This window comes from Anguilla anguilla, chromosome 11 (assembly GCF_013347855.1).
Source record: "Anguilla anguilla isolate fAngAng1 chromosome 11, fAngAng1.pri, whole genome shotgun sequence".
NCBI lineage: Eukaryota > Metazoa > Chordata > Actinopteri > Anguilliformes > Anguillidae > Anguilla > Anguilla anguilla.
The window spans coordinates 31,344,088-31,363,043 of NC_049211.1; the positions used below are offsets into that span (position 1 = coordinate 31,344,088).

The 18,956-nt window shown below is 39.6% G+C and overlaps 1 protein-coding gene across 20 annotated transcripts in view; it reads right to left on the reverse strand.

Annotated features, from left to right (window-relative positions):
• LOC118207834 (calcium-dependent secretion activator 1-like) overlaps positions 1–18,956 on the reverse strand; it is a 114,568-nt gene that overhangs the window by 21,887 nt on the left and 73,725 nt on the right. For 4 of the 20 annotated variants that reach the window (XM_035381925.1, XM_035381924.1, XM_035381928.1 and 1 more), the window contains 10 exons: positions 18,152–18,163; positions 13,046–13,182; positions 12,375–12,562; positions 11,985–12,086; positions 11,496–11,559; positions 10,721–10,844; positions 7,311–7,379; positions 3,280–3,386; positions 2,281–2,310; positions 1,362–1,370 (listed from right to left, as the gene is read on the reverse strand). In XM_035381925.1, coding sequence (XP_035237816.1) covers positions 1,362–1,370; positions 2,281–2,310; positions 3,280–3,386; positions 7,311–7,379; positions 10,721–10,844; positions 11,496–11,559; positions 11,985–12,086; positions 12,375–12,562; positions 13,046–13,182; positions 18,152–18,163 — 842 coding nt within the window. Of the gene's footprint in view, positions 1–1,361; positions 1,371–2,280; positions 2,311–3,279; positions 3,387–6,421; positions 6,455–7,310; positions 7,380–10,720; positions 10,845–11,495; positions 11,560–11,984; positions 12,087–12,374; positions 12,563–13,045; positions 13,183–18,151; positions 18,164–18,956 lie in introns of all 20 variants that reach the window. The other 16 variants (XM_035381940.1, XM_035381941.1, XM_035381931.1 and 13 more) reach the window with 10 other exon arrangements.

Below are 18,956 nucleotides of genomic sequence, written 5' to 3' on the forward strand. Positions count from 1 at the left end.
ATTGTACAGGTCTCCATTTATTTTTGAACACTGTAAACAACTCATTTTAACTAAGTGGATTGATGCATTGAGGTACAATGCAAGTAACTTCATTCCACTTAATTCTATAAATGCTCTGTCATTTTCTTGAGTTGCCCCATGGTCTTTCCAGCATCTCTGGCAACATCAAACCTTCACTTCAGATAGCTTCATCTAAGGATATGAGACACACCATCTGTGTGAATTATGTGATGTTCCCTTCAATGACATAATCGGGTTAGCCAGAAGCAGCACCGATCTCTAGTGCTGCGACTGTTCATTGCAGATCTATAGAATGAGTGGAGTTGGGGTGCTGGGCGACGGCTCTCACATGCAGGGGTGCCCCCCCCACGCCCCCCCACCCCCACTGTGCATGCTTTCTGAACCACTCGGGAAGGCCCTGCCCAAATTCAGCTTTCCACCATTCGCATTCACATCTCGATCGCCTCAGATGTGAATGTTCCACACTTCTCATGCATGTTCGGCAATCTTCAGCTCACCAGCGACTGGCAGCATGCAGCGCAAGGTTTCACTAGCAACAGGATCTCGTTGACGGAATGCGCAAAACCCAATTACTGGCTTCGTAAGGTAAGGATGCTGCTTTTGGTTTAGCGCCCTCCAATAAGAGAAGCCGTTGTAAGGCATGCGGCTGAGGTGGCCAGAAAGAGCAATAGCCTTTTGCTAGTGATGCTGGTCTGCTTGCAGTTGCCGCCTTGATTATTCCGTCCATGGAGAACCAAAAAAGGTAAGTCTGCTCAATGCACTAGGGAGTCGACAGAACGAAGGGAGGTTTAGTCTCCTGATGAGTGGCATGCGTTTTGTCTCAATGGACCAGACAAACATCTGTCTCGACCTTCCATGGACCTATGAGAATGCGAGACAGTCGCCTCTTACCTGATCATACTTACCTTTCAACAAACATTCACAGTGCAACACATAGCGAGCAGTTTAAACGACAGTAACCACAGACCCTGCGAGGGCAGTTGCTCACAGAGGCGGACAGAGACTGGACCAGGCCAGACCAGACCGGATCAGACCGGACACACAGAGCGGACTGAGGGAGGGGCAGGTGTGGGAGGGGTTAAACTGGGGGAGGAGGAGGAGGGGATTTCAGGGCAGCCTTGCCTGACTGCACTGCCAGCAAGACTGAAGACTATACGAGCACTTGCACAGTTCTCCACAAAGGCACAGAGATAGCCCTGGAGGACCACAATGCAAGGGTAACAATCCCACAATCCCAAGTAACAACATCCCAGCAATTAGGGTGGGTGGGAATCATCCTTGGGACATGCACAAACTGTTATGGGGGGAGCGGGGGTGACTCATTCCTCACAATCACGTACCTCTTTTCCCTGCCCGGATCGTCACGAGTCAAATGAACAGTGAAAAAACAGGGAGATTTCATGTAAAAAAATCAACCATTCCTATAGGGGGACTAAGAGAGCTTTTAACTCTGAAAACTTGCTCGCCCTGATGGCAGCAATTCAAACTAAATGCTGCTGCATAAACAAACAAACAAAAAAAACAGTTGAAAAAGGTACTAATCTGAAACTAGCTAAATGTTTTGCTTAACGTAAAAATTAATAAGCAGAACCTAAGAATGAGTAAAATAGTGAAGCATATCGTCATGCACTTGGAAATGTGGTTTCATATGAGACCTGTAAGGACTTGGCCTGTTTCTTAAAGGGACTGCTTTGAAATTGGGTATAATTCAGCCAATAGACAAATATGGCGGTAATGCGCTGCATAAAAAATGAGCTGAACATTGGCTTATTTCTGGTGTCACGTGGTGCCCGAATCCTACTGCCAGAAGCACACATTTTCCTGCCAGCTTCTCTCTAGCTTTGCAACCACAGGTCAAGTCCTACAGGATGAACTTCTCCTAGCCTCTCTCGTTTTGGCGGGTAAAATCCAGATGGGGCTTCTCTCGGAATGATGCGAGCTGGAACACAAACTGCGCCATATGCAAAAACCGGAATGTCCTGGACGGCATTCCTGCGTTCTGGTCATCCAAATATCTCATTGTGGTTGTGGAAGTCGAAAATGTACTGTATGTGGTGTGTCATGGGGTGGAGTGGGGGGGGCGGGGTTAGGAGGTGATCGGAGCGGAATCCTGAGTGACCCCGCTCTGGGGTTTCTGACACATGACCCCCTCTCTGGCCCCCCAATAATGCCCTGTCCTTTTTAAGAGTTCCATTCGCATGCACCATTGCGGGGCGTGTGAGATGTGACTGAATAGAAGGAAACATATATATACTGTACCGATTGATCTCCAGTACTTGTGACTGCAGCCTGTTGAGCATATTCAGAAAGATAAAATAAATCCGCAAATCTTAAAGATAAGAACGGGTCCCCTAGTAGATCACTATTGAATGCGACTCATTAAACCCATCTGGCATAATTCAACTGCAGAGTAGGGTAAAATTTCAACCTGTTTTGTGGATCAGCTTTTAGAACCAATAGGATAAAAGTAACCTTATCAGGCTCAGTTATTTAGCTGTATTGGTAATATCCTGAATTTTAAATGTCAGTTACTTTAGAATTGCCCCGTCAAATTTATTCATTATGATTGCATATCTTAATACCAAAAAATAAAATGACTGAGTTTCGAGCTTATTATTGTATGTTCATTTATATTAAAAACTCAAAATTCAATGTTTTGAATGATGATTTTTACTATTTTTAAAAGCACTTAGCGTTAGTAACAGGTGCAATTTTATGGTCCTTTGTAGACCCTCTAGGTGCACTGGCTCAGTCAGGATCTGAGCCCATATGCACTGCACAGTAGTGTTGTAATGGTATGCTTCACTCAGGAAGCCTATCAAAATAATATTTATAATACCAGCCAAGGGATGTGTATTTAAAGACGTTTTAAGGAGACCAACAGTAAGAAAACCTGTTCCGGGAGGGCCATATCCATTTCTGGTTTTTATTTTCACAAGTTACCCTGGTTCAGTTAGCCAATTAGCCACATCAACACTAATTAATGAATAGACCACAGTAAACACCTAAAACAGGGACACAGTAGCAGTCGTCAACTGTGATCTAAGAGCGCATCAACAGAGGCAGCTAGAACATCAGCTCCAATACTGTACAAATGAGCTAAAGAAATAATAGCAGATACAAAATCCAGAAACGGAAATTGCCCTCCGGGAACATGGTTCCGTACCCTTAGAAGCTGAGTAGATTAGTAAGTAGTGATGTCTGAAGACCAGTGTGTTGGCTCATCTGTTAGAGTTTAAGGGTTTCCCGGCTGCTCACCTCCGCGTGGTGCTCCTCGTTCTGCTGAAGAACTTCGATCACTAGCTCCGCCAGGCGAATAGTGTCTTCCAGTTTTTTGGCAGGCGTTACTAAGCGGGCTGCGTTTTCTGCAGCAGAAACGGGGCATTGTTAATGAAGCAGACTGAATTCATCCAGGCTCTGGTTGGTCATTATCGATGCAATTTAGCTGTTAGCATTCGGCAACAAAGGGGCGAATGGTGCTGATGTTTTTGCATGCTGGAAACCTGGCTTTTGTTAACATTACAACAGTGCCCCAGCAAAAAAAAAAAAAGCAAAAAAAAAATTGTCTTTTTTCAAAGCCAAAGCCAAACTCAGCTATGATGCCCATTCTGCAGCATTCAGCATACTGACCGTTGCCTCGTTTACTGTACATCTATATGAAAAATACTACCATATCAAGAACTCAAAACCATGCATGTAGCATTTAAAGACTGTCAAATAATTACCAATAATATAGCAGGACCATAACTATGAATATAGTTTATAAATTGATAACGAACATAAACATACTAATATAACAGTGAGAACTGGAGCAGAGCAGGGGTATGATAATCCCCACAGAAAACTGTTATCAACACAATGGTAAGGCAGTTTAGCACAATGCAAGTACAATGGATCAAATCAAATGAAAACAAACATGTTAACAGTTATCATGCAAAATACTGTGCAGAATTTATGTTGTTTTGTATTGACACCCATAGTCAAATGTTGTATATGACAGGTACCATAAAAAATGAAGAATGTAAAATGTTTGCATTGTCAGTCTAACACATGGTACAAATAAAATGAGTCCATCTTCTTTGGAAATTGACACCATCAGTAAAGTATAACAACTCTGACTTTATCTCACACAAATATAACCAGGGAAACTGAAGCAGTATCATTGACTTAATATTTCAAATTAAAGAGGAACTGCATAGACAGATAGAAGGCATAATCATTTTATGGCTTCTCAGATTGCTATCTGTGACCACAAGTACATGTGTGGAGATGCCATGCGATTGGACAAGAGACAGGAAGATTAAATGAGCATGACAACCATTGACCAATGAGGTGGTATGGAAGCGCAAAGTAAATACAGTGATGATAATTGGGGCAGGGGGTGAAAGGGAGCACGAAGACGTCATCCCCCCAGTTCTGTCGTACTAGCTGATAGCTGAGAATGAGAAGAAAAGGTGGATTCATTTGTCACAAAATTATTTTTGTTGGACAAATGAAAATTATTCGACTGTCCTCTCATATTAAAATGAAAAGGTATATGCAATTAGAAATTAGTTATATTCAGCCATTCGAATTTGTGAGCCCTGCAAAAGGACACATTTCTACACTTGATTAGAATTTTGACAGGCTATACTTTCAATGAGACCACTTCAAAAGACCAAGAACGGCTGCAGACTATAATGCTTCCTAATTTCACATTATTATAGAATGTTACCCCCAACACACACCTGTGTTTAAGGGGAGATATAACACAATTATGGACAATACACTGCCTGCAGCCTATGCTTGTGGGTTTCTTTCAGAACCAAATAATCATCACTTTTAGGCTCAGGGTGCCTTTTGATAAATAATTAGCCCTTATAATAATTAAGTTAGAGTTAATCATTTAAAATTATGTAGAGCATAACCATTTTCAGTTGGGGTTTATATTACATTGTAGACCTTATGTGGGATTTGGGAAACTGAAGAACAATATAGCAGTCCTATTCTAGCTCAGTTTTCTCTGTAAAAAGTGGTAACAAAAGAGGGGAGGGTCTGGATATTTCCACAGATCCAGTAATGCCATTTGGCTCTCCTCTGTGGCTGTATAGGTTTTCACTCAGTGCCTCTACTAGAGATTGAAAACCCCTTAGTGCTCTGGACTGCAGGTCTTATAGCCAATAAATCATATCCTCAGTGTGAGGAACAGAATGCTCCATAACTTAAGCCAGATGGTGTGATGGAATCAGCCCCAATTTAAAAATAAAGAGTAATGCTCTTCTTACTGTCCCAGGTGGCTGTTCTGTTCAGTATACCCTGTTAAAGGACATTTTGTTCATTGGCACATCCTATAAGCTAGCGTTGGGATTTGATCCAGGATGAATATTTCTACATTACATGGATTTTTAAGATGAGCATGCATCAAAGTTAATGCATGAGCATATCTTAATTGGAAGCACATCATGCACACCCCTAATTTAATAAAAATCTGTAATAGTAATAGCACAATTTCCATATTGGATGGCTTGTAAGCAATCTGAAGTAAACCGCTCCACTTTCAAGTACAAGATGGTTTTTTTTTGTTGTATAATGATCAGCATCATCAAATGGATCTTACATAATCTAAATCCAATGTATTAAGGAATTGAAATGTTATAAGGGCCTACTATTCATACTGAGTGTAAGGTTATTATTATTATTATTATTATTATTATTATTATTATTATTATTATTATGATTAACGACAGCATAGTCTAATCAATATGGCCAGCATAACAAGAAATATTAGAACTCAAATTTCACCAAAATAAAGTAATTCAGTTTACATTTTAACACATTGGAGACGGTCTATGTTGTGTATTTTTCCAGAGACAGTCTTTATTAATTAGGAGAAATTAATTGCTTTAGGTTGGTAGTTTAGAGTATAATATATAACAAGATAGTGCCAAATGAATATCTTGTGTAAATATACCAGAAATGGAAGCAGGTCCGCAATAAAGAAATACTTTATTAGCGGATAATTATGATCGACATTCTAGAATGGTTTCCTGAAATTCAGCTTATTGAAGCTACTTAAACAGTGTGCAAAGAGAGAGGTATGAAAAAGAGAAAAAGAGGTGTGTATATGTTTGTGCATGTGCATGTGTGCGCATGTGTATGTGTGCGTGTGTACGTGTGTGTGTATGTGTGTTTGCACCAGACATATACAAATGTGCCTTTGTGGAATGTTTATATGATACACAATGTGTGCTGCTATTGAAATGAACTGAGCTAATGAACTTACATCCTATATCAAAATTTATTCAATGCAATTTTATGACATTACTAATTATTGTACAGGTGTAATGGAATATTACTGCCCGTGCGTGTGCGTGTGCGTGTGCATAATGAACTAGGCTATGAATCAGACAGAGGGCTTCACCTGGATCCTTCTGATCCTTTTGATCTTTCTCAACTTGAGAGAGAGAGAGAGAGCGAGAAAGAGAAAAGAGAAAAAAAAAACAGTAAGAGAAATTGAGGATTAATGACTTTCCGGGGAAAGAGCACGTTCCTAAAAGCGGGCTGCCTGACCCCTCACCCCCCAACAGAGCCCTCCAGGACCTTCAGACAGAGGGGACACATTCTGATGTAAAGCCAGGCAATGGACACATGTCTTACAGTTCCATAGATAGTCAAAGTAAAACAGAAACAGCCGCAAGGATCAGGTAAACAAAAAACAGGAAAGACAAAGCCGACAGAACATACAAAATACGGACTGGAATGTCAGAGGTAAAGACATACATGTAAAAGCTGTTGGAAATAAAGACAGGACATTTTTGGTGAACTGAATTAAAAACACGTAGAAGTACTCGATATGCATACACACAGAGTGCTGCGCTCCTCGCTCTTCCCAGCTGTGGTTGTTCTAATGTCTCTCGGCTCCAAGTGACATAGCACTGTCATATCTGTCCTGCATTGTGTACCAGTGACATGTGCTCACACAACTGAGGAATACACAGAAGCAAAGTAAAAATGCATTCAAGTCACAGGCATGAACATCAAACTCAAAAAAGCTTACAGATATCTCATGTTCGTCACAAACAGATGGACTTCTCAAAGTTTTTCCTGATTGGCCGGTGACTGACAAGAGAAACCGGCGGCATGTTTCTCGCGCGCGGTCTCCGGGGTGTGAGCAACGGATGAACGGAAAAAGGCTTGAAGCAAGAACGTGATTTCAGTCAGGGGGCTATTTCTGGGGCGTGGATGGTGGGAAGGATGGGGAACGGAAAAAGTGGGCGACAAAGGATGAAGAGGATGAGGAAGGTACTCACGAATGGTTAAATCCATCACTTGAGACGCCAAGCAGAAGACAGGGTGCTCAAACATTTCTCTCTTTTTCCCTATAAAAGAGGATTTGGGCATGCGAGAGGCTTAGGTCAGAGGAAGAGAGGTTAAAGGTCAGAGGAACACTGTGCGTTAGGTCAGGGGTGAGGGGCCTGCTGAGATGGTAGAGCAGGGTGCAGAAGAGATTGGAAGTGGTGGGTGACAGGGGGCTTCGTAAATTGTTATTATTTGGGGAGGGTGGCTTGGTAATAGACAGGTACAGGTTCCTCGTAGGGCTCGATTTAACCATTCAGCATTCCCCAGGACTGAAATCTGGAAGAGTCTGAGAGATCTCTCTCAGACTGATGCATGGCAAAAAAACATCATGTGTAAAGGAAAATGTTAAATAGATTTGGCTCCAAGATACTAAGGGACAAAGCCTTTAGTATCTTTAACACCTTCAGGTTTTTCTTCATAGACATTGACTGCAAAGTGACTTGCAAATGTGGCACAATAATTGATCGATAGCAAAGCTCTGCTCACCTTGGTGACAGCTGCTAAGTGTTGAATTTTTAGGAAATACAATTGAAATCATATACCTAAGCCAACTACAATAAGAGATCATTCATTATTTTTAGATAAGGAAATATACGAACAAGAAGCCCTCACTAAGGCCTTAAATATGTGGTGGAAGGATATATACAGGATGTGAAAATATCTGAATAAATTACTGATGACCACAAAACAAAATGTTACAATGTCAGACAAGTAAAATATAGGCTAACATGGTTAAATATTATACATGCTAGCTAACTGTAGCTTGGGGCTAAAACCAATGCATTGTAACCTTAATCTATGCCTAGATTAAGGTTACAATTCAGTTTACAGTAGTTCTAACATTTTATGTCAACCATTCCTCTCAACTAGTGGCTGCTACTGCTAGGAACCTACATAGCTGACTACCTAACATTTGTTAATTACAACCATACTAAAAAGTAATGAAAACTAGTAATGTTGCCCTGAAAGGGTAAAAAACCTTTTACAAGTTCCCCATGCACATCTTAAGACCTGAAATGATTAGATTCTTTGAAAACAACGGCATGGTCTTCCGCACCTAGCATTGCTTGTACAAGGTTATGGTGGATTATAACAATTGCCAAGCTGTGACTGGAGGATCAGGAACAAAGGCGGAGCTTTGCTAAAGGTCAACTGGGGTGGATATTTTGCATGTCTGTACATATATTACACATACATAAGTGTTAAATATATGTACACAAATAGAAACATTGAATAACTAGTCTGCAGATATTACAGACTGGGAGAAATTTGGTAGCTCAATGAGCATATCTGGGAAAGGCCTTTGCTAGCCTTTGTCTATCAAAGAAGAATTTCACATGCAGCTGACAGATGTTGGGTTGCCCGTGTAGGCAACCCGGCATGCTGTGTGTATTGGCTTCCCGGACACTCTTTATAGAAAGCTATAAATCAGTGCCGAGGCCAATCAAAGGAGGAGGAAAAGAGAAGGGAGCAGAGAAAAGGAGGGTGAGAGAAAGGTACAGACAAAAATTTTTGCTTCAAAGTATTTCCACACCAAAACGTCACTGTGTGGCAAGGGGTCAGGAACCAGCGAGAAGACTTGAGGTGCGAAATGGAACCCGAACAAAAGGCAGGGTACAGAGAGAGATCTAGTGATTCGGAATTGAATGCATTTTTACTTACACACCCTCTAACACAGAGTGAGTACCTGACAGACAGAGCAAATTAAAACAGACCTGAAATATAAGGTTATAAAGTTAATAGGCTGAAAATAAAACATGGCTGTCAGTCATGTGACAGACCATGAAAGTTTCCACTGCAGGTGGGAATAAAGTTAATTGACACAATAGGAAGTAGAAGGGCACACGGAAACATGAAACACAAGACATAAGCTATCATGCCTGTATGTGCTACCCTAGAATATTCACAGGTGCCAGTGATATAAAGTAGATTTGTGAGGTAAAGAGGTATTCATGCGAAAGACAGGTTTAATACTGAAAACAATTTTGGGTAAAAGGTCATTATCAAGGAATAGCTATATCCTTAGCTGTGCTGGCAAAGACAATTCAAGGTCAAAAATGTAAATCGTAAATCTGTTAGGGAGCACTGAATTCAGAATACAGAGTGTTAAATGCAGAACCCCACTCGTGCAAAATGTTTCAAGAATATTGGACAACAAAGGTTGTCATTTTTTTGTGAGATCATGTTATATTATGAAATGTCTCCAGAATGCCTGAGAACATATTTATTGTTTCGAAGAAACTGTTATCATCAAATAAAAACATTCCAGGTATGACTCATGCACACTTACTAGTAAAAGCCCAATGGTGAAGCACCATGGCAGAGACACATCACACTTTTTAATAATATTCCAAATGAAAGTTGAAATAGATTTGTGTATTTTTGGCAGCATTCCTAAACTAGCATGAATCATAGATATATATTTCACCATGTAGAAATGACAAAACATATAAAGTTCTGTAATTTCTACATGGTGAAACCAAAGTGTATACCCTTAAATAGAAGCACTTTAACCACGTGTGAATTGTTTGATTACAAATCGAAAATTGTGGCATACAGAGCACACACACACTATATACACACAAATTTTAATTCAATATAGAACTGAATAACAGTTGGAGACCATTCCTGTTGGACATTCCTGAATGTTCAGAGAACAAAATTGTTTCCCTCACCATAGTTCAGACACAATTCACAGAATCTGTTCCAGAGCCTCTAACCTGTACACAACTTGTTTATATACTGTAAACGCAATGGAAAAGAGATTGCGTAAAGTGTCCAACTTTGCCTGCCGTGTTAGGCTTTTCCCTACACATGTCTAACCAGTAAAAGCTAATTTTAGGTATTCAGGAAAATCAGGGATCTATTTGATAATACACGCATAACCCATATTATTCAGATAGCACCTGACAGCAATGTCGAACCTTAAAAATTTAAACATCACCCATATCAACAGGGGCTACGCAGAGCTACGCGAGAAAGGGATGCTACAGCAAGGCACCAGTTAAAGAGTCACTGCTCTGATTCGTCTGCCGCCATTTCCCCAAATCATCTGAATGCATAACAGCAGCAGTGCATTGAATTAGCATGGAAATTGCAAACGATTGAAGTTGAAAAGAATGACTCACTGTTAAGAGAAGCACTGTATAAATGAACTAATACATTTATGCACAATGCGCAAAATGACTCAAAATACTTCCTCTGAAGAAATCTGCAGACGCTGTACATTTTTATCCTGCTGCCAAAAAAAGATCATTGAGGATGAAGGTCCTCTGTTTAAAGAAATAACACATGGGGACCTGCGGGGTCTTCTGTCAGCTGCGGCCTGTGGGGTAGGGGTGGAAATTGGTGCTGTAGTTACCTTCCACTTTGGCATACTCAGACAGACGCTGGTAGTTGACCAAGGCTGCTTCCTCCAGGCATTTGCGGATCACGGTTTTAACCTCCTCTTGTGGAACTGGTGTTACAATGTCCTTCATTAGGACCTGCAGATCATTGTGAGGTGACATTTACTTTACTAATAACGAATCCTCTCTTGAGAATTCAAATGCATTAAGTATTTATGTGGCATGGAATGACATATTATGTATAAACATAATATGTCATTCCATGCCCCTGATGATGAAAACGTAACAAAATATAAAACTTCAGGGTAACCAAGGCATGACTGATGTGTTATTGAGTGGTGTGATCGCAAAACTGTGCTGTCTGTATCTAACCCCTCAGACTGAAATGAGGATAACGAGCACTCGAAACAAATCTTCTGGCCTGTGAACATACATAGCATTGACATATATCAAATGAGGTTCTCAATGGTTTAATGATTTTGGCTGATAATATGAACAGATGATCTGCAAATAAACAATAAACAAGAAATCAGATTTTAAGAGTTCTAAATATCATAGTGCAAATGTGTAAGGCTTCTCACTCAGTAAACTATAATAATAGAGTAAAATGTATAAATTCAACTCCAACAGGGAATAAATCATTTCGATGGAGTACTCTCAGACTTGATTTAACCCTGATCATTTTACTGTATGTAGGCCAATACATATAATTTTCTTTAAATAATCCATAATCCATTGCAGTGATCCTAAATGCATTTTTCTGTTCATAGTTGAGGAAGAGTAGCATACCCTTTCTAGTAAAGATAAAGTTGCTTTTAATGCTCCTTCAGGACGGCCAAAAGGGAAGCAATACCTACAAAATGAATCACAGTACAATACAACTAAATACATTTATTATTACAAAAATGACAATAAAATATATATTTTTTACATTTACATACATATAATGCACAAATGAGTGTACTAATTATCAAAAAAATGTGAAATAATAATGTTACAAATCTAAGTCATAGGAGTAAAGATAAAACTATAGACTATTATTAACAGTTGTTATCATAGATTGATAAAAACTAAAATTGCAGGTTATATATTTTCTCCTCACATATGACAGATATTCCAAACAATCATAACACCATAAGAGCAGACTGTCCCCTAAATAAATACCGTATGGAGAAAGGAAAATGGCACAAACATTTGATCAGCGTTTTTCACTTCTTTTTATGCTTGGTTCTTTTCTCATGCACTCGGAAGGTCCTGGACACAGGAGCGGGTACCCACCTGAAGTGTGTGATCTGGTTCTCCAAGAGCACCCGCAACCGCTCTTTTATCTCCTCAAATCGCTCTTTCTCGTCAACCTTTACAGTCCCTATTCCGTCTGGCCTGAAAAGTAAAATAAGAAACAGTACCACTTCAAATTAGTCTTTCACTTCCTACAGTATATCTCAGCTCATATGCTTTTATAGAAACAAGGTGAAATAATTCTGGATTTTTAAAAAGATGTTGACATTTTTTGGTTGGTGGGGGTGGTCAATTTATTTAAAAAGTGAACCTGCACCTGTAGTGTCTTTTACCTCTAGGCCAGGTGTGGGCAGTCAGGCTGGAAAGCTTCCTGTAACCATGGGCATGTATCTGTTTCCATGGGCGTGTACCTGTTGTAGCTGCTCGTACCTGTTGCCATGGACATGCGAGGCGCAGAAGGCAAAGCTGTAGTGCAGGAGGGTGGGGTCAATCATGGCTCCATTTTCAGCTCTCTCCAGCAGGTCGCCCAGGTAACACAGGTGTCTGTGGCATCCCCTCACCCCGTTCCGTGCGCAGTACTCATCCAGAACGAACACCTGGCCAGGGCTGAACCAGCCCTGAGAATAACACACAGTACAAACACTTTAGCAGAGCTCCCAGGCCTAATAGAGATTGCACACACTTTAACACGGGTCTCAGGCTAAATAGAGATTACACACACTTTAACACGGGTGTCAGGCTAAATACAGATTACATATACTTTACCACAGTTAAGTTAAAAACCTTTTAGCGTGGACAGGTAAAACATCCACCACTAATACTGTACAAAAATTTGATGTGGTTCATATGTGACCTACATAACTTAATCACAAAATGCATAATACCATCATTCATAAGCCTCAGTAAATACCCACACCTGCTGATGATAGCCAGAATTATCAATACAAAAATACACAAATCAAAGGCAGGTGTGAATACTTACAGCATGTAGGCAGAACAGAAAGGCGTTTAATGTGAAACACCTAATCAGTTGTGCAGGCGGGAAAGGAGAGCATGCGCTTTGTAGCGGGTCAGAAAATAGCGCACTTCGTTCTACTCACCAGACAGGAGTAGGAGTCATTGAGCCTGTGGTCCAGGGTGAGCCGTTGAACCATCTCGAAAAGCGAGGCGTGGTCAAAGCTACATGGGTTCGCGGAGATAAATTCATCCATCCCATGTTTCTGAGCTCTGTCCGCGTCTATCCGGCCGATCGCACATGGAAAAGGACAGGATTCACAGGAGACACAGGGTCAGCTAGCGGCGGGAGGCAGCGCAGCACAGTGAGCACGCTCCCTCTGGCACCACACAACACTGCACTTCTCTATCCAGAGAGGCTGGTCTACGGTTTTAAAAAAATGGCAAATTAAATCGGTACAGCTTTACATTGTCAACTTGCATCATCTCAGCTGAGCAAAGTTGGGCTGCGCTGGAGCGAAACTCCATTTGGCAAATCTTTCGTACAGCACAACCAACGTGGACGTATGTAATCTTCACAGTGCATTCATGCATGCACGGGTCATTTGGGCTTAGCTGTGTCTTTTTTTTTTGTTCATTGAAAAGGATTGGTGAATGTGTCCTGATTGATTTTTTTTGTTGTTGTTGTCTGTTTGTTTTGGAGACAGTGGTGGGTTTGTGAAGATGAGGTACAATGTGTTCTCCTTCATGTGTGTAAAATAGATTCTGCCATTCGCTCTGAGCACTTTTCATTCATTTCCTAACAAATGATGAGTTGAATACTGAAAGAAAACAAAGAAAAAAAGGGTGATTTTTGATGGTAACTTCAAGATTTCCTTTTTTGTTTGCTGTTCATGTTGAGATAAAATTTAGTCAGAAAGAAACAACAGGCAAATTGAAAAAAATATTGCTTCCTGTAGGAAATGGAAACTGGAAATTGGAGCTGACATACGGAAAAAAACCTCAAAACATTTGATGCCGTGCCAGCCTCAGCTAATAATATAAGGAAATAGAGACTGGACAAAGCAAGGGACTCAATGTGTGCTTGGGGTGAATTACAAACTTTACTGCACTCTAACTTTTCTTTTCACTCTCCATCCTGGAGGTCTGTTCTCCTGGGGCTCAGTGTGCCTGGTTAAAAGTAGGGGTGGGACCGTTTACTGCTTTGATCTTTTTTGATCTCATAAGCATATCACTTTTATGTCAATAACCTACCTAAACTGCTGAAATGTCATAAAAATGCATTTCCATATTTTTTCTATAATTTATTTGTTGACTAGCATCCTGATGGGAGCAGTAGTCATAAGTATAGCTAGAGAGGGAATCCTATTATGGTTTTAAGCTTTTGTTACATAATATGCGATTATTTAGAGTCATTAGCTTTACATGTATGGTACTTTCCTGGGCGTACTGTACGTACATACAGTAGAACCTCTACTATGCAACATTCCACTTTCCCAAATATTCTACTTCCCAGAATCTGGGCTGAGGGTTTTTTTTTTTTATATGCATTTCCCTTTTCCCGTCTACCCAAAGTGGTCGATGTAATCAGCAAACGTCTCCTGCAGACTCACAGGTGGGGGTGAGAAAATATAGAATAATATGTCATTAAAAAAAAAAAACGAATTAAACAAAAAAAAATAAATACACCTGGGTGCATACGTTCAAACATCCAGCATTGAGAAGTAAAGAAATAAACATAACCCCTCTCTTTCATTTATTTTTTGTAGCCCAAAGGAAGCTGCATTGCAGATTTGGCTTTCAAGAAAAGATTGTACATCGTGCGAGAGACATTTCAGTGTACATTTTTCTCCAGCGGGCATCATGTATTTGTACACTTAACTGTCCCTCTCTCTTGTTTAATGGTTTTCATTTGGAACCACTGTCAAGTGTAAGAGGTGGTTTACTTCAAGTAGTGCATTTAGTTTCCACAATGTCACAAGACTTAAAGCTAATTGTTTTTCAAACTGAGGCCACTTCAACAATGTAGTCTAGCTTCTACAGCATTTTCATGTCTTTGTTTCCCAGAATTGCTAAACAAGCAATGTCTGAAGCCTATCAGTCTACTAAAGCCTGAATATTTTTGGAAAGGAGCTGTCTGGTGCTTATTCACTTATTCCTGTCTCAGTGTTCTGTGTGAAGTGGGCTAAAGCTGGAGAAAATGCTCTTTGAGGCCTTTATGGTCTGTTCTTGTAAAATAGGGTTTAGACACTACTAGATTACTACAGTATTGTCATCGTGTTGTCATTCTGTAGAGAAAATTGTAAAATGTCACACCCCTAGTTTAAACACGACGTGGGCCACCCACCACTCCAGCCAAGCTGGGAGCAGCCCTCTCGCCTTCTGTAACTCTCTCCTTTCAGAGCTAAATAATTTAACACTCCATTTTCCCTCTTTATTGCTGAGTGGATTAAGTGTTTCCTCAAGACTGCCTGGCCCTGGTTCAACAGTGCCCTACAATTCTGTTTCTGCCCTGAAACATTCTAGACCAAATCGTCATTCATTTGAACAGAATATTATCCTTTCAACAACGTTTAGCAAGAATCTACTGGTTCATTATCCTGGTAACTTTCAAATAGCATTTCAGTGAGAGAAGACTAGAACACAGCCTATATATAATACTGTATATTTTGAAACTTCTTTCTGTTTATGCAATTCCGATGATGTCACTGAGGAGCTAATTACATTTTAGTTAAACCTCAAGTGCTCAAAGGCACCCCCCATTTGAAATTGCTGGATGTTTCATTATAACATAAAAATAGCCCACAAAACATTGTTGTATTCATTTTCCAAAAGGATGTAATGAATAAAATAATCTGAAACAATTTGAATTGATGCAATACATATGGAGGAACTCTGAAATAAAAGATGTCATTGTTTCCCTCTCATCTTGGAGCTTGTCATGCTTGTTTGACATTAAAAGAGAGGAGATGAAGGTATATAGACAGTGACAAATGATGGTACTGTACAACTTAGCCTCCTCAACAGAAGAGGGAGAGACAAGATGACAATGATTTATGACTGTCATCCTTTTTTAAATACTTGTTAGAGTCTTGATGTGACTGTTGGGGCCATTTAGAAAAACAACCCACCAAAAAATTTACCATGGGCTAGTATCTTGACTTATGTTCAAGCTTCACTTTACCCGACAGGAAATTAATTTTTTTTTTCTTCTGATGAAGAGTGGGCAGGGCTTGAGGGGCCTCTAAATAAGACCTGGGTCAAATACTTTATTTGAAATAATTTAACCCTTTAGACGCCAGTAAAATGCCACCACACTGCTGACTATTTTAAAATAAACAAATTCACCAATATGCTTCTTTCATATTTGTATAAATGTATGTGTTGTATGTAGCACACATGTCTCATTGGGAATTCTCAGTGGTCTGCAGTACCGTTTTGATATTTTACCAGCATCCAGCATTTCAAAGTACCCCAAATATGTATTTGGACCAGGTCCGATCTAAAAAAATAAATAAATAAAATTAAAAAATTAAAAAAAAAACAATTCATAGTTCAGAAGCATAAGGGAAAATTAAACAAAGTGTTAGGGGGGAAAGATTTTCAAATTTGGCCATCCCTATTGAAGTGCTCCTATGGTCTGAAGACCACTTGCAACATAACTGAATACATGACTAATACACTGGACTGAATGTATGGAGATGTGTTCTGTCAATAAGCGTATTAACCAAGTGGGAAGACAATTTTATTGTCTCAGTCTCCACAGTGAACATGGATGAAACTGAATGATAGATGGTCAGTGGGCATTTATTTCAACATGAGCCTCATACCACAGGAAAGGGTCACTGCATGCTGTGGGTTCCAAATCTGCAAGTTTTTCTTTTGTTAGTATGATAATTTTCTGTGTTTATTTTTTTAGGTATTTGCAAGTTGACAATACTGAGTGTAATCATGAATTCTACAGAGCACTTCAAGCATACCACTACAGTAGTAGTCTATCAGGGTAGCAATGCGTTTTGGTGCAAATACATGGGTATAGTACAAAGCTGACAGAGCGGATCGTTCTTTGAGAGATGTGGTGGTTCGGGGTGGGGGGTGGAGGGGGAGGGGGTAATCTTGTATTTCCACCAACAAATGTATAACATCACATTGGCAATTCTCCTACTCAGGCATCCAAAGAAAAAAAATAATAAAAACTTGTCCTTCCTAAAGGTGGTAAACAAGGTCTAGCATCTATCCAAAGGCCCATCTACTGTGGAAAACTCTGGAGTATTGCAGGGAGAAGGGAATGACATCACCTGCTCCTTGTCATTGTCATTCAGAATACTCCAAGTACATATTTGCCAACTCTCATAAAAGAAGACAAAAAGAAAAGAAAAGGAAACAAATTTAGCCCTCTGTGGTAAAGCATTGAGCCCAGGGTGAAGCTAAACAAACCTGTGTTTCTTTCAGCATATAAAACCTAGGGAACATGTTTGGTTGGCCGTGCAAAACATCTCTCTGTCAGTCATGAGAGGCCCACTGACCTATATGTTTGGTCTGGCCCACTAGACACATTCCGAGGTATTTGTTTCTTAAAATTTTTCAAGGGCCAATCAAGATACATCATATAATAAATGTCAGGTGAGCATCACAAAAATAGCCATCGATGCTCTATAAAATGTCTTGTGTTACATTCATATGTAATTTAATAAAAATCTGCAATTATTCATATTGCTGGAAGTCAAATGTTTTCATAACAAATGTTTGCCTGTTATATACTATGATTAATGAATAATCCAACTATCATTGGATTTTAACTCCTGGCTTTACTTTACATCTGAATATAAATTCTAAATTGTTTTCTCTTTTGTAAACAAAAGCAATATCATACACCAATGTAAGATGTGAACTACTGAACACAGCCTGTGCGTGTGGTTCTGTGCATCTCTGTTTAACATATCACCAGAATCTGCTTTACTCCGAGGTGCTCTTAACACCAATGAATATTTGGAGAGAGAAGGCAATTATGCAAATAAATCATAACAATTGAACCAAAACGATAAAGATAAAGAGTTACATGCATCCTCATCTGCCAAAAATGGAAGCTGATATTTCAAACCTAAGAGTTGAGGAAATCAAAGAGAAAAGAGTCATCTAAAGAGGTCTAGACATGAAGCGAAATTTGAGGGAAGGAAATTAAAAAAAGACTGCATTTGTCAGATAATCTGGGGAGATTATCTGAACTGTGCCAGCTACAGGGAAGCACTTACCCTTGAGTCCAGCTAGAAGATAGCAGGGTAAGAAGAAACAAACCAGAATAACATAAAGACTAGCAACAAGGCTGAGGAAAGCAGACAGGAGCCCTAACCTAGCAGCTGAAGGTCTAAAAGGGTTACAGGCAAAGCATGAAAAAGAACACAAGACAACTCAAAACACAACCTGTACCAACATGAGAGAGAAAGAGAGAGAGTAAGAGAGAAAGAAAGAAAGAGAGCAACGGTCTGAACATTCTTGTCCTCCTCACTCTGCTGCAGATCATTTGTTTAAAGAGCTGAAGTTTGTATCTCTCTGCTACATTCTAACACAAACACCTCAGTACTCTGTCCATTAATACAGCACACTTAAACTGCACTGCAAAAAAAAACACAATTTCTCATTTTAACATTATCTGAAAATGAGGAGGAATGATTTTTCAGTCTTCTTAATTTTAAGGAGAATGTTTCATGTGGTCCCTGTTTTTCTTGATACTGTGTTTTGGCCTAAAGACTAAACGTTCAGTTTTAAAATCAATTTTGTGTTGGATAAAAATGAGAGTATTTTAATGACTTGTATTGAAAGATGCTTAAAGCAGCACTGTACAGTTTCACCAGGTGTATCACATAAATTAATGCTTAATAAGCCAAAAATTCCCAATTCAGTACACCATCCACACAATGTAAATAATGGTTTAGTCACCTGACAATAATGCCACAATAGTTTTCAAGGGACCTATTTTACATATACACTTGTTATTTCTTAAGCAGTGTATACGCAATATAATTTTCTTCTATTTCAAATCCATTCATATACAGTATC